A 20,725-nucleotide genomic window follows, 5' to 3' on the forward strand; every position below is an offset into this window, starting at 1 on the left:
TTAGATTTATATATTTTACCATTTTGTTGTCTCTTAGGAGGTCACAACTTTTATAATGTCATCGTTTGATTTCAGAAGAGGTGGATTCAATGGGTGCTTGCAACGCTGTCTTTAACTATATTGCTAAAAGAATATGTTCAAATGTGGATGAAACCTTTCTGTGCTAACTCCAAGAAATACAAAATCTTGGTCGCATGATTAGATAATGGAGTCATGGGCATCCTGTACCATTAAAGTATGGGCCTTAGAAAATAAGCAGAGAATCAGTTTATAAGGTTGAGACATGAGAATTGCATTTCTGTCAAGAGATGTTGATACATATTTTTGAGTTGATTTGCTTTTCGTTTAATTTCATTTAAGTTTCTACTTTCATTGTTTCAAATTAACATTTTGGAAACGCATGTCTTTTATGAAATTGCATATTACTTTAAACATAGTATTAAACTTTACTCACTACCTGGCTATATAAAATATGAATGTAGTGCACAAAGGATATACTCGGAAATTTGGGGAACGAGAATGTAGAAAAATGTTCGTTATTAAATACTGTACTATTTTTAAAAGTGTGCATTTAACAAGGAAAATGAGTTAATATTTTCTCAGATGGGTGGTAGACATCCTATGTTGTGGAGTTTTGGGTGGTAGATATTCAATCAACTTTCTAGATCAGTCAGCATCTCTCCCCATCTTATATCATGTATTTCTTCTTTCTTAGCTTTAAGGGGTGGAGGGGGAGTGCGTGGAGTCAATTGCTCAATCAGTTGAAATGAGGTTTCAAGAGGTCTGTACCATTCCTCTACATTATCTATTCAGTATTGCAATAGACTTTAAAATATGAGACCCGTAACTTGTGGATGGAAGTTGCAGATTACATATGAACATGGGTATAGTTTGTCTGTCTAAGTATATACAAAACACGTGCATAAAACTGGGATTTAAAAAAAAATCCTGACATTTTACACATTCGAAAATCAAAGTTTACCTATATCTCAAGGACAAAGAGAATTTAACAGATTTTATTGCAGAATACTCATTAATGTTTCAGTCTTAATGGTCCATTTTGGTTTAGTTGTTCACGCATCTCACATCACACTCTTCCTAAACATACCAAAATGCAACACCTAATAACTGGAATTTGAGATTACTGAGCAAACGGGAGAAAATGGTTAGCTTAGAAACATAGGATTTAGGTTTATATTTTTACTGTTTTATTATATGAAGAAGAAATCCCTAGGTTATTGCTGTTAATTTCGTTATGATATATTTTCATACATGATTCTCTCATGATTGGCCATACAATACAGCTGTTTTATCAAGCGACCTGACATCTCTACTTTGGTGTAATAATTAAAAAACAAAACACCGCTAAACGAAAACAAGCAAAAGAAAAACACATAGAAAACAATTTTGTTTCTATATTATATATTTTCATATATGACTCTTATGGTTTGGTGGTTCGTGAAGGTACACAAGCAATAAAATACAACTGCAATATCGAGCGACTGTCTATCTGTACTTTAGTGTAATAATTAAAAAGTAAAACACCGCCACCTATCCCCAAATGACCAAAAAAACCCAAACAAAACAAGCAAAAGAAAAACATTTATATGCTTTCTTTTTTCCAGAAATGGATGTTCCCTTACATGGAAGAGAAGAATTCCTTAAGGAGTTTATGAATGCATGGAAAACCAAGAGATATTTAGTTTTTGGTATATACGGAATGAAATCTGTTGGAAAATCAAGAACGGTCGAAAAACATATAGACGATGTACAAAAGATTATATCTGAAGAAAATAATAATTTTAAGAGTGTTAAGATAATTAATGTTGACATGAGGTTTATTAAAACCTGTAAACAACTTAATGAGCAGATGTGTGCTTTACTTGGCATGTTGCCAGATCCTAGTTATGATTGTCAACCTAATGGATGGTTTCAACAGATTGAGTCACATATCAGACAGTTTGAGGACCACTTTTTCATTGTGTTGTTTGACAATTGTGAAGATGTGTTGGATTCAGAATTAAGAGATGCATTTGTGTCAGTTGTTGTTACCTTGGCTAATATCAGACACAACATCAACGTGTACATTACATCCACAACACAAATGTTGTTTACACAAATAAGAAAATCATACTTTTACAAAACCCTGGAACCAATGAGTGAATTGGAATCCAAGAAACTGCTCAGAGCTGTTGCAGAAAGTGTAAATTTTGGTCAACACTTAGATAAAATTGTTGAACTTTGTGGTGGTCTTCCTCTGGCACTTCTGATGGTTGGTTCAGAGCTTGAAGCAGATGAAGGAATGTTGAAGCCAGAAGACATGGTTGAGCTACTGGCTGAATGTCGTCTACGAGCCCTCAGTAGGGAATTCTATCCAAAAGAAGACAGGATAGGTACATATAGTATTCAGGCCATAATTCCTAAGCACTAAACGTTCTTTTAGCCAGCAAAAATTGTAACCAGAAGGAGATTTTGAACTGTGTGTCATGTCTCTAATTTCACTGGCTGCTCTGGTGATAGTGATGATTTTATGATGTTATCATCACTTCAATTTGAGTATCACGGTAGGTATTGACCTTGAGAAAGTAATCTTACTTAATCCTCTTTTTTCACATGTAACATAGGTCCATTTGCAACAAGTCTAGACACATACTGGGATTGGTACTGTTCATTCTATAGCTGGTTTCAAATGCACTGTGTATATTCAGATTTGTAGATGCATTATGGGAGGGCATATTTGGGTCTAAGCTGATCACAATATACATACAAGCAGAGAAAACTATACTAAGAAGAAGAAAGACGAAGACATACAAAGATAAGAGAGAAAGACCAACAATCATAGAATCTATATTATCGGTCTCCATCATAAAAAGGAAAGATGAAACAATCTCCTTTCTATCTCGATATGGCAGATTTACAGACACCCCTGCAGCAGATTAATATAGATGAGCGATGCTCATTTAGGGATCCTTCTATTTCTGCTATACCCATGGAATAAAACTCCGTCTCTTCTCTTGTTGATAAATGTAATGATGCCACCGATCTCCTTGGTACCTGCGATGCTTTCCGTGCAGTGTTACTGAGATTTTTGCTCTCAGTAACAGACCTCAAATTATCTATGTTATTACTGGTCCTGTTTCGGTTGATGTGACCGACGACAAATGCTCTGGAAATCCATTCATAATTACACTCATACACAAATCTCTATACCAGCATATTTTGCTTAACTTAATATGGATCAGGTATGTTAACTCTGAGATGTCCCAGGTTGTCATTTTATTCGACATATGTGTCTGACCATGCAATACTGATCGTTCTCATAGTTGGTGTAGACATGGAGAGACTCCCAGTGAGACATTCTCAAGCCATCCCTATACTTTATATTACATAGTCTATTTTTCTAGCTCGTCGTGCTTGTCTGAAAAATCACGATAAGTAATAGTGACCTGTGGATGGATCTTTCCTCAGCAGAAGTGTTCCACGCGACTTTGAGGCTAGATAATAGCGTACTCTCTGTCGGTCTTCTTGACTCAATATATCATTTTCTCTCATGACTGAATCAAACCATACGGAATCCTTGTAATAGAATGCGATGATAAAAGATGTCTGATCTCTGAGATCTTTAGCGACGACATTATACTTTTGGGTGATGACCCACACGGAGAACTTCCATGCCCGGAAGTAAAGGCCAACACGTTTCTATTATCTCGGACCGACGATACGTCTGCACAATCATCCAGAATCACTAATGTCTCTGAGTTATCATCTTTTTGAGAGCGTAAGGATATAATTAATATCTTTCCTTGTGTTGTTACTCAGGTGGACATTTTCATCGTTACCGTGAACCTAGTATCGGTCATAGGCCACATTCAGATCCACGGTAGGACAGTTAATCACGATTTCACTAAATCTTCTATAATAAAATCACTATGACGTCGATAAGTTGTTCAAGACCACCATGCTGTATAACTGGATAGAAATTACAGAAACAGAAACGTCGGACAATGTCCATTGATGAACTCTGTAGGATTATCTGGAGAAAAGATTTACACGTCAGAAGGTGTGACCACCAACCAGCGTGTCTATGTCTAGGCTTGGTTTGTTTCCCAAGTCTATGTAACACTTGATGGCCATTTCTCGGAAACAATTTAATTTCGATTTTTACTGCACTACCACAGCTTGTGGCATCAGCCAATATGATCTAACAGAAGGAGGAAACAACATGAAGAGACCAGCTCTCCGATACTCTGTGTTTTACACCGTGATGAGCATCATCAACGGGATAAAGTTGACTTTCCTTGATAAGTCTGCAGAATCGATTGGAGCGTCGTTTATTATCATTATGCTTCCGCTAAAATACCACCGCATCTATAACCTATTCGGATACAATTATATCACGCTCGACTGGAGAATCAAGCGTGGCTACAATTCAGGTTTGGGTTTCAATATGTACGTCGACATACAACATTGACTGAAATCCCCAGAAGTCCGAATCTCCCTTTGACTGCCCCGTCCCCATTTAATATAAAAGAGACTTCAGCACGCTGGTGACCGACCACGAATTCATTGATTCTTTCCTGCAGTATGAAGACGATGCAGTGGCGGGATTCGTGTACTTTATCGTACCTACCAGTCCGGACATCACTTCTGCTGAGGTTCTGGCGATTACGCAAAGTCGTTATAACTATGTGTACGCACTCATGACCGCTTAGGAGATACTGGATAGAGTCACGTCTGCAGGGAGTATTGTCACATGAATCTCCTTTTCAGACACGAATCTAAGTGCACGTTCAAAGGTTTTCACGATGTCGCTTCAGCTGGTGTATATGAAGCCCATCGATGTGTTTAAGATCGCATACAACCTTCCTCACATTCTTTCTCATATAGGAATCACTTACGCAGCAGAAGAGGATTATCAGAAACAAATACAACAGATCCATCTCCGCCATAATCGTAAGTGATGCATGGTGTTTTACAGACTGGTAAAGACTCTCACACTACCTTTGAAATACTTACGGGTCACAAGGTTACCTGACGCAGGATCCTGAGTCACAAAGTGACCCAAGACAGATTAAGACAGTCAGCATCGTGATGGGAGTGATATCAGCTCTTCTGATCGTATTGTACTCTTGAATCAAGCCCGGTATAATATATCAAGATGCTCAACATGGTCTTCACTGACGTTACTTCCGGGACTACGATTTCGTTGGAAAAACCCCTCGATTATCGAGAACATAATTATTTGTTATTGTTTCTGGCATTTTCTTATGTCGTGGAATGGTATAATGTTTCTGCGGGTGTCAGTCTGGATTACACACTTCGAGTCCGGATACTATAAAGTGGAAACACTCATGGCCAGAATCGTTGAGTTTTTGAGAGGATTTACCAGCGTATAATAGGAAAGTTACATTATCTGTGCCTACGGGATATACCTTACTACTAGGACTCATATCCAGGATGTTCGGGTTTACCACCAGCATCTCAGGCGCAATGTTATCGGATTCCACCCTGAATTTTATCAACTATCCACGCATCCACATCGAGCTATGTCATGTAATTCCAGAATAAAATCGAGTCAATGGAAAGTATTCCATGTGTGTTGGAGCCGTCGATGTGATGATTTGGAGACAGGCACGTGCTAGATATCGCAAATCAGACATATCACCCGCTGGTCAAAGACATAATTCACGAATTTACGATAACTTTTATGATGATGCAGGGAATGATATCTAGGTAGATAAAACCAAGCTGGTCTTTGCCATCATGAAGAAAATCCATTACATGTGGTAGTTTGTGCATCCACTGGAGATAAGTGAGAAACTCTGAAAAGATTAACAGATTTCTGACGTATCTACACGATTCTTTGTTTCTGGGCACCGGATTAAATCTGGCACAGGATAAAAAAAACATCATGTCAATTGCCGGACATGGTATGATCACGAGGCCGCATTGCTGTCTCTGTCGGGAGGAACGAAGCAGGGAGACCTCAGCATGGGCAATCATAAGATTATTTCGTTTTCTCCGCCGATGTTTGTCAGCGATGCCTCCAACAAGAATTATGTTGGCTCAGAAGAAATGAATTCTTCCTCGGGTTCTTTTTTACTGTATGGTCCTGTAGTTCCTAGCATTCTCAGCAATGCGTTGCGGATCGTCAACAGATCAGGTACAGGCATTTCATCCAATGCCACCGCCTAAACTGACACAATCTGCCACGACGCCTCTCCGGATTAGAAGACATCCACAGGAAACATTCCTCCGACAATGTCTTAGACTGATGTGTCCTTGTTCACATTTCCCCACGAGAAAAGCCATCGATACAATTAAGATCATACATGTATGGCTGGAGAGAAGCTCCTTGGAATTGTTTAACGAATCCAATTACTATGTCACGTTAACATGGCTCCAGTTAGCGGTATTTACCAGAGGTCCTAGTCTTCTACTGTGGACGACATGAGTGTATCAGTCGGGATGACTAGAAACTATAAAATCGATTACGTGGAGTTTCTCTGAGTTAAGACCAATCATTTAGAAATACAGCCATATCGTTGGGAGGACCAGGAAAAAGACTCACCCCTGCGGAAGCTGTCAGTCCAAATATTTCTGAGAGCAAGCGATTTATTCTGGAAAATAGAAACAGGATAGACGGCACCGAGACGAAGATTTCTGCGCTGAAAATGTTGTGAGTGTACTTCAACTAGTAGGAGGAGATGTAAGCGTCATTCAGTCTTGCTGCTAAGACTGAATATATTGGTGACAGGCGGGTGGGGTGATATTTCACAGTAATTCCAATGAGAATCACTGTCGTGAGCCTGGGAAAGAACCCGACTTGCATCTTTAGCATGAGAACGATATTACTGTTGCTGTTGTGGCAGTCATCTTTTCTGAATTCTCCTCCGTGTGAAAGAAGAACATTTACTGTGAATTTGAGACTGCACAGTGCCACGTTATAAACACATGATTATGATCACAAGTTCATCATGAAGACATCACGATGGAGATATGAGGTGATTCAGGAAAAGCAAGATGATCTCAGAGAAGTGATAGAGACTCTTTCGGCTGTATTGAGTGGAATTTCACGTACCTCTCATGTCTGTGCTATTCTGTCTCATATTTGTATGATTATCATCGTCAGCGTATCGTCCGTGGCTGGATATATCTCATTGATTTCTGACGTCCACACGATGGTGATTGATTTTATAGTTCTTGGTTTGAGCGTGTTGAGTATAATATGCCGATTTACTCATAACAGAATAGTTCAGAGACATACGATATCATGTGGAGATGATCATCGATGCGGAAAGTACTCTGAATCGTGTTTTCACCAAAGTCTCTCTGGCGATTGATTGCAACGATGTTCTTTGGTTGATAAAACCTATGAAAGTTATTTCGAAACGAATTTGAGCGAGATTCACTTCGAAGATTTACTTGAATCGGTCTGTGTTGAGATCTCCGAAAAACTAACTGGTGATCCGATTGGCTTAGTATTTGGTGGCATTCAGAATTGTAACATGGCTGTCTTTCTTAGAGTACCAGGATCGTACTGCTAGATCTGTGACAGAAAGAATGATAAGATAGATGCACTGGTATTCATCCACGATAACTTTCTGCATCTGCACTGCCCTAGAGCTCTGTCAGGAATAAATATGGCGTACCATACGGAGCAGGAACAAGAAGAGTTTGAAACTCAGTCCATTAATCTCCGAAAGGCTTTGTGCGAACGGTTCTTAAATAAGCGACACAATTCAGATTACATCGAAAAATGCCTGAAATTAATGGATTATTATTTTTCCACGCAAGCGGCAATGTAAAATCCTGCCATTGTAACTTTGAAACTAATTGTAACTCTTGTAGCTTTTTATTTCGCTTTTATTGACTTTTTTATAATACTAAAACAATTGTAAGTGTCCCCATACATCACCTTTGGCAAATTTCTCACATCGTCTATTAATTGCCACTATCCGTAATTCTGTTGGTTATTTTTACACTCTGGTTCACTTTGTTTACAATCTGTTTCACTACTGATATGGCAAACGCCTCTGCTTTGCACCTAGAGAACGAAATTAGTACAATGGACGATATTAAAAACAAAACCAAATCATGCCTATAAATTTAACATACCACACTCCACCTTCCTTTACATCCCATTTAATTCCATGTCCAATTGATGGCAATTCATATAACCACTGATACAAAGTCCAATTAATGTAAATGTATTTAAGCACTAACACAGAGTATAATTGATGACAGTGCTTATGAGCACTTATACAACATGCAATTGATGGCAATGCATAAAAGCACTAATACATCTTGCAATTGATGGCAATGCATGTAAGCACTAATACAGAGTCTAATTGATGGCAATGCATATAAGCACTAATACAAAGTGCAATTGATGGCAATGCATATAAGCACTAATTGATGGCAATGCATAAAAGCACTAATACAGAGTGCAGCTGATGGCAATGCATATAAGCAATAATACAAAGTAACATATTTACTATAATCAACAGTGTCCTCAGAGTTGGTATATTTTCAATACAGACATGTTTTACAAATCTAAACTCCCACAGTCTATAGGCAACATTAATTGGAACCCCGCCCTCTAAAGGACAAACTAATAAATCAAAAGTATTTTAAAGAATTTAAGTTTATTTGGGCATTGGCACTGGGCCTGGTATCTTTAGAAAACTCTCACTAGGCCTTGAGCATCAAGAGTCTTGAATAATCTATTCATAAACTGGAGGTCAGTGTGAAAACAGGGTGAAAAATCATTGTTTCAAAGGATATCAATACATCTAGTTTAGAGTACATATTTGTAGAATATTTTAATCTGCTGGTATCATGGAAACGTTTCCTTGGTCTTCTAGCACTAAATATGATAATTTGTATTCTTTTTTAGCTGAGTACATTTCTAATAAGAAGGACAATGTTTTATATTTATTGGAAAATGGACTTATGTTAATATTCGGAGTTTGAGGAAACTTTGGGCCCATATTCCTTGAGGGTCTATATGATGCACATAACTCAACCCAATGAGGTCCAGTACTATAATTGGAATGTTTAGCATTCACGGTAATGACCTTTGAGAGATCTGCTTCAATGTTTTTGTTGTTGTCCGGATTGACTTGTAATATGTGTAGCCATAATACGGGAGAAATAACAATGCTACATCTCCAAGGGTTCTTGTACTGTAATCAAACTTGACGACTAGATGAAGACCATGAGGATCATGAAGATGAAGATTTAGGAAATGAAGACTCTAAAGATGAAGTCCATAAAGATGAAAACGATGAAAACCTACAACATATGCACATGAAATATATACAAAATTAAAAGTAAGCGAATCTAAAACACACGGGCAATTCACAAAATGATAATGCACTGAATTACTATAAAACTATCACAATGTAATTACTAAAAACGTACAGCGCCGTGTAGTATTTTGGTATGCAATAATCATTTTCTTCGATACAATTTGCAAAGTACTGATAACATATTGCGCTTCTGTAGATTCGCAGTGGTGAACAATGGAACGGAGAACACGTTAATGTAATCGGCGTTTGCATGTCAGACACGTGCAAGTCAAGCAACTCACATACTACTCACGCACCATTCGTACCATAGAACAAAATGTATATGGACACTGGACATCACTGTGCTAAATCTGTACCATCAAAATACTAACCTTTCACAAACAATAACAAACAGTTGTTTACACTCATTACTAATTCCATTGACCGGAAATAGTATAAATATGGTACTAATATTAAATCACTCGCTAAAACGTCGAAAATTTAGACTCATGACAAAGGTAAAATAGAAATTACATTTTTCTTCGGAACAACAATGCGTTGAAACATTATCAGTACTATTTGCAATTTATCTGTCCAGTATATTGTATTTTCCATTATCTGAACATGTGTTACGTCCAGCATGTATTTTGGACAGTCAAGGCATCACTGTATATCAAATTTGATACTTGAGAAGCGACTTGCTATTTCTGGGTACATAATTTAATATTTTGAGCAAAAGAAGAAGAGTTAGGGCTAATATTGTTTACTTTCGATTACATTGTAAACACGTTTGAGGTCAGTTGTTACCTTAGATAAGTAAGGTGGTGGCTATTTTACTGATCTGAAACAGTTAAATGTTAATAGTAATTAATTCCATTTTTAAGAAGAACATAAGCACAGAGCACAAAATTCAATATAAAATGAACATATTTTCCAGTTCAAACATTTGTTCGGAATATTAAAATACTCTTTTATGCCAGTGGTAAAATGCTAAAGGTTGCTTTAACAAAAACAAACATACTTAATATAGGCGCATAATAAAAATTGTATGGATTGATTATGCAGATAGAATATTGTGGTTTTCACATGAAGAGCATTCGGGTTTTAACTGCATAGTAATTATCACTACCCATCGGAGATAAACATCTCTTCCGTATCTACCTTCATGCTTACTTCATCATCCTCTATTTTCAGCTGATGTATATAAAGAATTCATTCTAAGATTGTCTGGGCTGTTTCAGAAGCGACTGGCCACCCTGGGGTACATCCCAGGGAGTTTTACTGCCAGGCATGTGAAGGAGATGCTAGGTAATTCAGAAATTTCACAATATTACGTGGTATTTGGAGGAAGTGTACAATAAAGTTGTATATGCCGTGATTGATGTAATTTTTGTCCATGGCTAATACGCGCATGAAATAAATCTCTGATATTTTCTATAATCCATTCAAATTCAAAACGTTGCCTTATTGCCTGAAAGTATGAATATTTGAACATCGTTGAAACCTAACTCTTGGTTATTTCAAAGAACAGTTTATGTCAGATATATTTTTTTTATCAAATCATTTTCTTGCTAACTTTAGTTATATTTGAAGAATGATCAAATTTATGATAAGCGGCGACAATGGAGATTTAATGAGCCATTTTTAAATAGGAAATAATTACTGCATAATTTGACAGTGGGACGTTTAGAATGTATTTTGACAACGGAGTTTTCCATCACAGCCCGATGTTATTCCCGATTCTGTAGAGATTCTATTTTTGTTAAATTAAATAGAAATTCAGATTCATCAATATTTTAACTGACTAGTGTTACTCTATATGTATGGACCTAAATTATTGTTTGGAAAGTTTCTAAAGAAAGTCAGTATTTTAGTATAGAATAACGATTTTTAGTTATGTAGGCAAGAGTGGGCATTTAATGGATTGCACATTTTGCTATTTTGAATCATAATGTTGTATATTTGTATGATTGTCATGAACACAACACGTTTTTTCCCTTTCTTTAATATTTTCTTCTCAAATCAACCAGTATGTTTGAATTTGGAGATGTCGTCAGATTTGAGGACATCCTCAAAAATGGTTCCTTTATCCCACTGCATAGAAAAGCACTTCTATTGGATCAGCCTGGATTGTGACTGTTGTGGGTCCTTGGTAAAGCACGATACTTCAATTGCCGTGGCACTAAATAACCTACTTGCGTTTGCGCACCACTAAACACCAAACCAAACTCACCGCAAAGATAAACAGAAATTAGCTGTTAATATTGTGACTTCATCGGTTAACGTTTACAAATAAAAGGCAAAAATTAATCTTTAATAATTTGACAGCATTTTTATTCGCATTATAACGTTATGAAATACTGCACCATTATTTAGCCTATTTTGGTACATATTTATGAATATTAAAAACAAATAAAGTTTGGCCAATTCCTAAATCGAATTACCATAAAGCATATTAACTCAACATTCGACGTCTAAATACAAGGCATGTCTCAAAAGACTAACTCACTTCTGATGTAAAATAATTTCTTGTTTGGGAAACCTCAATAAAACAAGAAAATAAAACAAAATATCTGGAGGTTTGTTGCATGGAGGTTTTAAACTTATACTGTAGTTAACCAATCTGAACAAGGTTTCAATATTTTGAGTAGTAAAAACAACATGTTAAAGATTGTGTTGCTTAAATATGTACGAAAATATATGGTATTAGAAAGATGTCAGACTCCATGGTATTGTTATGTACGTACTTCGCTAATATGTCCTGTCATTTTTTCCTGCACTTGAAATCATTCTCCAAACTCATAGCTATCCTAACTGAGCGTGCAATACTCAACATGTTCATATTGTATCTTGACAAACACGCACATGCAAGCAGTATACATGTCTCTGAATAGTCAACATGGCCTATTTAGTAAATTTCTTGAAAAGATGAAGGGTGGCTTTATTGGCAGGAAAGATACCTTCGTACAAACAATGCTTCACAAGTGAAGGATTGCTATATCTTCTTTCAATACATAACCCGAAAACATTAAAAATGCGACCATCCTATCAAATACGGCCCTCCCAATCTAATTGTAAGTAATACAAAAATTAAAAGTAATCTGCCCTAATAGGTTGGAGTCAGACAATAGCTATCACCCCATGAATAGAGGAATGGCACACAAATCCCGACCAAAATTTGAATACAAATGGTGTTCGTGATTGGAAGAATGATGTTATTTTCAGACATCACAAATCCGGTTTCCTTTTTTTTGCCTTTTTCATTATGTGGAGTTGTCTGACACGGGGGAGTGTACTTTGTATAGATTTCTGCTTATCTCTTGCTTTGTTTTTATCCAAGATGATCCTTATTTGTTGGTCTAACTTCATCGTGCAATACTCATGTCAGCACTATGTAAAAGGTGATACAGGTCGAAACAATACTCTGTCTTACCTTCGGGCGAACGTTTACCGGTCACAGCTGAAGGCGTTGACCTCTTTCCAAAATGAAAGTTAATGAAGCGGGAATAAACCAGTTGTTGTTGTCATGTTACTTGATTATATAATTTTTAAAATTGACCCACCTCACAAACCATATAGTTTAACTTATAAGGTCGTTATTAACTTATATTCATCTTTACGATTTCGTTTTAAAGTCAACTTCAAAAACTGTTCCCTGTTAGCATTATTGAAAACTTTAATTCATTGTAATTAGTAACAGCCTTGTGTTCTGTAAGTCGCTTTCTGACAGACTTGTGCAGGCATTGTGTCCATCCTGCTGCAACAGACAAACAAAGTGGTAACACTGGTTAGTTTGTTGCCTTGTTTGCTTAAGGCGAGTCTTTCTACGCCTGAGAAGCCCTTCTGTAGGATAAGGGATTATTATTTTCCATTATTCCCATGGTTTAGATTCTCATGCCAAAAATTGTGTGTAGGGTCGGGTGAGATGAATGTAGCATAAATTATATTTTGTATGAAATTTAGTTCATTATGTGTTCAGGTGTGTTATTATATCGTTCCTCCTACACCTTATCTTGGTAGTTATTCATATTTGTGATAGTTTCGCGGACTGGATTGGCTTTATAGTTTCTATCGGACCAGGTATTGAATATATTTCTGATTTTCTTGATAACATGTTTGCTTGTATCTGCAGTTTAAAATATTTCAAATAAACAGTTAAGCTATCATTGTTAGTTTTCGCATTGGACCCATTTATTTGGAGCTGGCAATCTCTATCTAAATCCTAACTAAAAATAGAACTTGGCATTAATAGGATCAGAATTAAATCCGTCATGCTAATCTTCCTGGTGTTCTCACATGGCTGAATAAAACACCATTTGAAAATCTTATCTAAAGCGTCTTTAGCTCATCTCTTATGTTTTCTGATCATTGTGGATATATCAGGTAGAATCAGTGAGATACATACTTCGTCGGTCGATAAAACGGTCTGCTGTTTTGTTGATAAGGTTCGATTTCGATCATGATGGATCCTGCTTTCCTTGCGAAGAAGAGGTTTATTCTCATAACCCACCAGATCGTTGTTATGAAATCTCTTACTTCACTGGAAATTTCGCTACATATGTATCTACAGTGCCCTGTAGAGGCTTTCATGTGGTATCTGAAACGAACCAATCCAGTTAGATTAGTGAGATCTCCTTTATTTCTACCATTGAAGGAATTCTAGTCGAAATTACAATTTACAGTTTAGGCAGAGCAGGATACATTCCTGGATCTGTTGACAACTTTACAAAGACATAGGCACTCGACTGCTGTTGGAATTGCTGGTGGTTGGAGTGAGGCAAGGGTTATCTATTAACTGTGTCTGGGCAAATGGAGTCACTACTCTAGCCCATACACTTCACAAGATTTGAAGCTGCTTTACATATCATGGGCGACCAGAAATGAAACCTTCTCCAGGGTAAGGGTTAAGAAACTCCCTCCAGCTCTTTATCCTAAGCAAATACATTAACATCAGATAATATATTAGGAGGAAACATACAAAATGTTCTTTTCAATAATACTTGCCCGATCATAATACATTCACACAGTTCCCGCTGTCTAGGCAGTTTCATCTTAAACTGAGACAGCGTGCACTTCCTTTCCATTATAATTGTCTTTAGTGGCAATCTCTCTATCCGAGGGAGATAACTCTTGTCTGACTTTTAGTTATGTAGGAAAACGGCTTTAGCTGTTTTATTAGCACATACTAGCTTGGGATGGATGGATTTATGTGTAAGGCGTCATGCTCCTAAGGTATTATGATAGAGTAAGTATTTTTAAGGAAACCTATTTTACTTAAACTATTGGTGTCATCAATCGTGTGATTTGCAGTGAAGAAACAGATAAGTTTTTCATACTACACTAGCGATCGTTTTGAGGTATTGTAATGTGCTGTTATCCTTTGGGTTAAATGGTGCCCATTTTGGTTTCTGGATGATAACGTAAACTCTAGTTAACATATCTCAATGCAACTTGGTAATATCTTACTCTCAGATCAAGGAAGACTATTGATCTTGGGGTCAGAAGCCCCAATACTAGTTGTTGCCTTTCTAGTTTATTTGTAGATGATAATTGGAATTTTGGCAATCAGATTTTAACGTAACTTGTTTTATGCTCTTCCCTTCCAACAAAGAAAGATCATGTCCATCTTGGGGTCAGTAGCTCCAAGGTCGAAGTCGTTGTGTTTTACAAAAAAATAGTTTACCTTTATGTTTCGTTTCCATATGAATTTATTTCTACTGGACATATTTCAATACAAGCTGTAACATATATTTGTCCCTAAACATGACAAAGGGCCATATTGCATTTGAGGCAAGTAGCTTCAAGTAAAAGCTTGTTTCAAAAATTGAATTTGCCTTTGCATCTTCTGCTGGGATCACATCTGAAATTATGGGAAACAGGTTTAAGTGCAACTTGATGGACGCTTTCTCTTGGTTCTAGAAAGAGCACTGTCGATTTTGAGACATTACCTCCCAAAGGAAGGTCTTTTTTCTATGGATTGCATTTCTAGATGATAATTTAAGTTCCAGTAAACAGACTTGAATATTGCATTTTACACGCCTTTCCCTTAACATGAAATAAAATGCTATCGTTTCTGCGACATGTATCTCCATAGTCGAAAAATATTTACTTCATTGTTAGATGACTTCTGAAGTTTAAATGAACAAATTGCAATGCAACTTGGTACTTGTGTTTTTGTTTGTGTGTTTTACAGCAGTATGAACCTGATTGATTTTGGGCTTAATAATTCACACGAAAGTCTGTTTCTAAAACAAGAGTTTGTGCATTTCATTCATGGACGATATCTTCATTTATACTTAACAGATTTCACTGCACCTCAGAACTTGCCTTTTCCTTTGTCCAAGGAATATCAACATTTAGTAACTCCAAAATCAAATTTCCTGGTAATAAAAATGATTTGGGCAAAGGAGAAACATAGGCTATCCAGAAAACTTGAATTTTGAATTGGTGCTGTAGTTAATTGGCATTAATGACACTGATCATGATGGCTGTCTCAAGGTCATTCTTCACAAAATGATCAGACTGTGATTACGAACTAAAACATCATTTTATGGTCATGAATGTATCTTTTAATTTTTATAGGTCATAAATCAGTGGCCCTTGCCAAAGACTTGGTCTTGATTCCGATGAAAAGAAAGAGTTTTATAAGCTATGACGCCAGAATAGAAAGATTTGATATACATGGCATCCTGAGGGACTGTCTGTCTGTATATGTGTGTATCAAGAATATCCCAGGTATGTACAAGTGTCAGAATATGTGTTACTATCTCTATCATTCGGAATTCTTGTCATCTTTCCTTCTGCTTTCTCTCCCTTCTCATCTTAAATCTTTTGCTGGAATTTTTCCAAACTTGATATTTGTCTCCTATGTGAAAACCACACACATGACTGGTGTGTTTTCTTTGCTTTCCTCCTCATTAAAATTAATAGCTAGATGTATTTAAGGTTTAATAAAAATGATCTTATTTAACACATTATATTTATCTGGTAGATTTCAAGCTACTGCTACAGGAATGGTGTGGTATTTGTATGCGAGCGTGTGTGTGTGTGTATTGTAAGCAATGTAACATTTTTAAGGTACCCTCCGTAGTATATATTTGAATGTACTAATCCCAGTGCAGTTGGTTTTTCTGTGGATGTATGTGTGTGTGTGCATATGTGTGTCCGTGAAATTAAGCAATATATAGAAAATCATACTGATTTACAGTTTGAAGTCATCACAGTTTCTTTACTTTCTTTTTGTCTGAAGGTTAGAAGAAATATTGCAAGTCCTACCACTGACTCTGGTTTTGTCAGCGTTTTGAGATCAGCGTAATTCAACTGCCTGATATAAGTCTGTACGATTTTAAATACCTTGTGTGGATGGTTGCATATTATAATATTGTTTTAAGACATGCTTTAAAAGCAATAGGATATTGCTAACTTCTGAATTTGTACTTGAAAGAAACATTCGTAACTATTACATCATGGCTTTCTTTCTATAGCTGTCAGGAAAAGATACTGCATGACATTCACAGAAGAGATAACGAAAATTAACCATTTGATGTCCACTACCGACTATGCAGATGCTGTGACCTTATTTGGCCAAGAGAATCCAAACCTGCAAAAGCTGCTGACAGAAATAATACATACTACGTATGACAATTACAACTTCTTCATTGAGATTGCATCGACCTGTTCCACTCTACTAGAGAATTTCATGGCTTGTAAGCACTGTCATTGCATGCTTCTTATGAGAGATGTATTTTCATTGGTTGGAACGAATTCGTGTGATTTACGATTATTCATGATATTGCACTGTGGTAATGTCGTAATGAATATTTTGTATGGTCGTCCAGCTGTCATGAGCAGTCATAATTCCAATAGTCAAAAATGAAGTGCGTACTATCCGTAAACATATCTTTGTTATCAACCAATAAGAACTCAAGAATGTATAAGATGAAAACCCCAACTTCATAATAACATGGTCAATAAACGTAGACTAGTTTAATAACATTACATTTTAAGCAGTATTGTAATTTTGACATAATATTTATGTAATGCATCTGTTGGCAAATCATTTTTATGCAATGATTTAGATTTTTCATCTTATTTAAATCAGTATTAGCAGCAAATCATGGACGACAGTTTCCTATCATAACGAGCAGTGCTGGGCAAGTAAAGTGTGATTTAAGTCCGATCAGTGTTTTGCCAGATCCATACATATTAGATTACATGACACGAAAACGAGGTATGGCATATGCACTGGAAACAACTGATACATAATTGTTTCCCTACATCTGAATTGGAGCTTGTACATTTTGGAACACTGCTTATGTTTTCCAGTGATGTGAATTGAGTAAATAAGACTGAAATGAATGAGTTCCCGATTTCAATAGAAAGTAGAATATTTATGCTACACTACTAAGAGAGAATTTGAAAGTGTTTTGTTCAATACTGAATTCCAGCAGACTAATAACAGACAAAGAGCCATATTAGAAAAGTTCAAATGAAAGTTCTCTTTGTCTTCATTAGGGAAACGTTTGGTATAATATTTAACGAGAAACCCATCACAAGAATGACGAAACTTGTTTACGGCGTATAAATCTATTGGACAATTACTTCAAGAACAGAATATTGTCTGGTGCAAAAATGATAAACCTTAAGGCTAATAAAGACTAAATTTAGTAACCCTCTTAATCCAATTAAAAGCCACCCTAATAAGCCCCACATAATGTATTTCATTCTTGTGCATTTATTTACAGAGAATGCACGAAATGTAAATAACTTCTTTAACCCTTTTACGCCAAAAGATTAAATAACAATTCATTTTTGTATCGTGACATTCTAAGTTTATGAATGTCTTTTAATATCAAGTACTCATCGGATATGAAAGTTTGTTTCTTGCTTCGAAACGTTTAGTCTTTGATCCCAGTTAGACGGAATAGGTCGGACTAGATCTTAGAACCGAGCTAAAATCTGTTCTTAAGCATATACTTATTGTAATTCTAAAGGGACATCTCCAGGTTTGGGTAAAAGTAACAGGCGATATGAGTATAATTATTAATTAAATTATGATAAACAAAAGAGTTAAAACTAAATAAGTGAAACCGAATCGTTTTACCAGTAATGGCTTTTTCTCAAAAAAGCGTGTTCTATCTAGCCTAAGTAGTTAACCTAAAACAGGCTTAGAGGTCTCAAATATAATATGTATTTGTACTAGTAAAGCCTCTTAAAGCCTAATTGATTACATCGAATCATATTCACAACAAATTATATTAAATTTACAAATACGTGTCCGTCGTTATATTCCTACCAAGTCCCTTTAATAGGCATATTATCTACCCTGATACTTGAATGCATTATTTAATTTAATGGAAACGGAATTTCGAAAACTAAACATTATGCATCTTCTAGTCAGTTTTCGAGGCGGTAGGGGGTCAATATTCAACGTGTGGGGTTCCATCATATAATGGGTTTCTCAGCTAGATAGATGAAAACTGTTTTCAAGTTTTTTCTTATAGATGAAGAGACAAGTTGTATGCAATAACTGGTGTTGTGTTTGAGTTGTTATTATCCCGTACGATTGTTCTTATCGGATAAAAATCATATGCACTAATGTGATCTTAATAATAATCTTGTACAGTCACTTTCATGAAATGTTTGACTACGTAAAAAAGTTAATTCATGTGCGCGAATGCCTAATACATATCATTGCATTTGTACCTAACCGTTGCCCATGTAATGCATGGCTCATTCATTGTACTTTTAGTTTCATATGCATTATAAATAAACATGTCATTCACGGATTTGTGTTTAGTATTTTAGTTGCATCCAACCCCAACCGGTTTCATTCATGTTAGAGTGTGTATCTCATGACTGTTGTCAAGTCTTCTGGCTTGCATCAATTAAATTTTGTGTTATGCTACTACGTGCATCTAGAGGTTATCTGCTTTTCAGTAGAAATTATTGTATCGTCTAGAGTAACGAAGCCACGAGTGAAATATATCCGTATGTATGTTAAATCGTATTTATTTTCTTTTAATATTATATATTAAGGCAAGAACCATCGATCAGCGTGGATTGTACCTTCAATTATTTCTACAGACTATATACAGTAAATGTGCAGAACAACCTCAATTATATCAAATGTTTGGGAGTCTTTATTATTAATGGTGTAGAAGGATGTGTAGGAGATAGCTCACACACATATCTGGATAGGCAATATAACACAACTCTATTCTTTCTTTGCAAATTGTGGGGATAAGAATGTACACAAAATTCAAGACAAACGAGGGATTCAAAGTGAAGGACCGGTATTATCTCATAGGAGATATGGTTATTTCCAGCAAACTGTCACATGGGCCAATTAATGGTAAACGTGCATGTAAAAAAATAAAACCACAAAGAAAACGTCAGCAAAGTACACCAGACTGCATAGAGCCTATCTAGAATGAACCTGAGGGTTGGCAAAACCGTTTCAAACTGTGCAACACGTGTACAATAAAATGGAGAACACTTTGCGTTTTGTCACATCTGTTCTGATTTTTACTGCAAGTGAAAGTGCAAGTGGTACATATAGCGTTTTTTGTGGCTAACAAATGGTTACAGTCTTAGTACTCCGGGTTTGAATCACTTTGCATTTTATATGATCCACACTTTTACACCTATTGATTAAAAACAAAAATATGAGAAAGATACCAGACTCCAGATTAAACTTTTGCACAAATATTTTATGCTTAAAATTAATTGTACGAAGACTTGATTAATTGCCATAAATATGTGTCCAAGTTTGTGTCAGGTTAAGAGCTACGTAATGGATGAAGTCTATACCATGAAAATCTGGAAATTGAATTTGTGTTCGAGCTATTTGCCTCTACCCCATCTAATTCAAATGACAAAAATTATTAATTCTTTCTTTGCAGCTCAGAGTGAGGCATTCTATGAAGGCTGCTTAAAAATTACTGCTCAGTTTGGAAGGCCTGTGGATGAAGCATTAGTAAAGATTTCATATGGCAGTCTACTAACAAATGCTATGGTAATAAGACATTGAAAATTTGAAGGTAACAATATCTAAGTATTTATATTTTACGCGAAGGAGCTCCTGTTAACAGCGAAGATAGTTATGAACCCATTACATAATTATAGGTTGCTGCATTTGTATGGGAAAATATGAACGAATGTTTCTGAAAATTACTTTACGACCTTGCGGAGTGCAATATGTTTTCAGAAAAAGAGCGAGTTCATATTTTCCTATATAAATGCAGCAACGTTTTTATGATATGCTCATGTTGTTTAACTATCTAAGGTTTAATAATTAAAGACATTACAAGAAACAATGTAATGGGATTTATGTTTTATTTCTAAATAAATTCACAATCGTATATTCTTCAATACACAGTGACAATATTCATGCGCACACAATTTCGCCCAGCGACCATTTAACTTACTTG

At 36.1% G+C, this 20,725-nt stretch overlaps 1 protein-coding gene across 1 annotated transcript in view; it reads left to right on the forward strand.

Annotated features, from left to right (window-relative positions):
• The first annotated feature begins 1,627 nt into the window (after positions 1 to 1,627).
• LOC149786280 (uncharacterized) overlaps positions 1,628 to 20,725 on the forward strand; it is a 41,455-nt gene continuing 22,357 nt past the window's right edge. The window contains exons 1-5 of the mRNA XM_089975919.1: positions 1,628 to 2,393; positions 10,488 to 10,601; positions 15,876 to 16,028; positions 16,778 to 16,999; positions 20,198 to 20,310. Coding sequence (XP_089832045.1) covers positions 1,628 to 2,393; positions 10,488 to 10,601; positions 15,876 to 16,028; positions 16,778 to 16,999; positions 20,198 to 20,310 — 1,368 coding nt within the window. The remainder of the gene's footprint in view (positions 2,394 to 10,487; positions 10,602 to 15,875; positions 16,029 to 16,777; positions 17,000 to 20,197; positions 20,311 to 20,725) is intronic.

This window comes from Sinohyriopsis cumingii, chromosome 12 (assembly GCF_028554795.1).
Source record: "Sinohyriopsis cumingii isolate HCF-2022 chromosome 12, ASM2855479v2, whole genome shotgun sequence".
NCBI lineage: Eukaryota > Metazoa > Mollusca > Bivalvia > Unionida > Unionidae > Sinohyriopsis > Sinohyriopsis cumingii.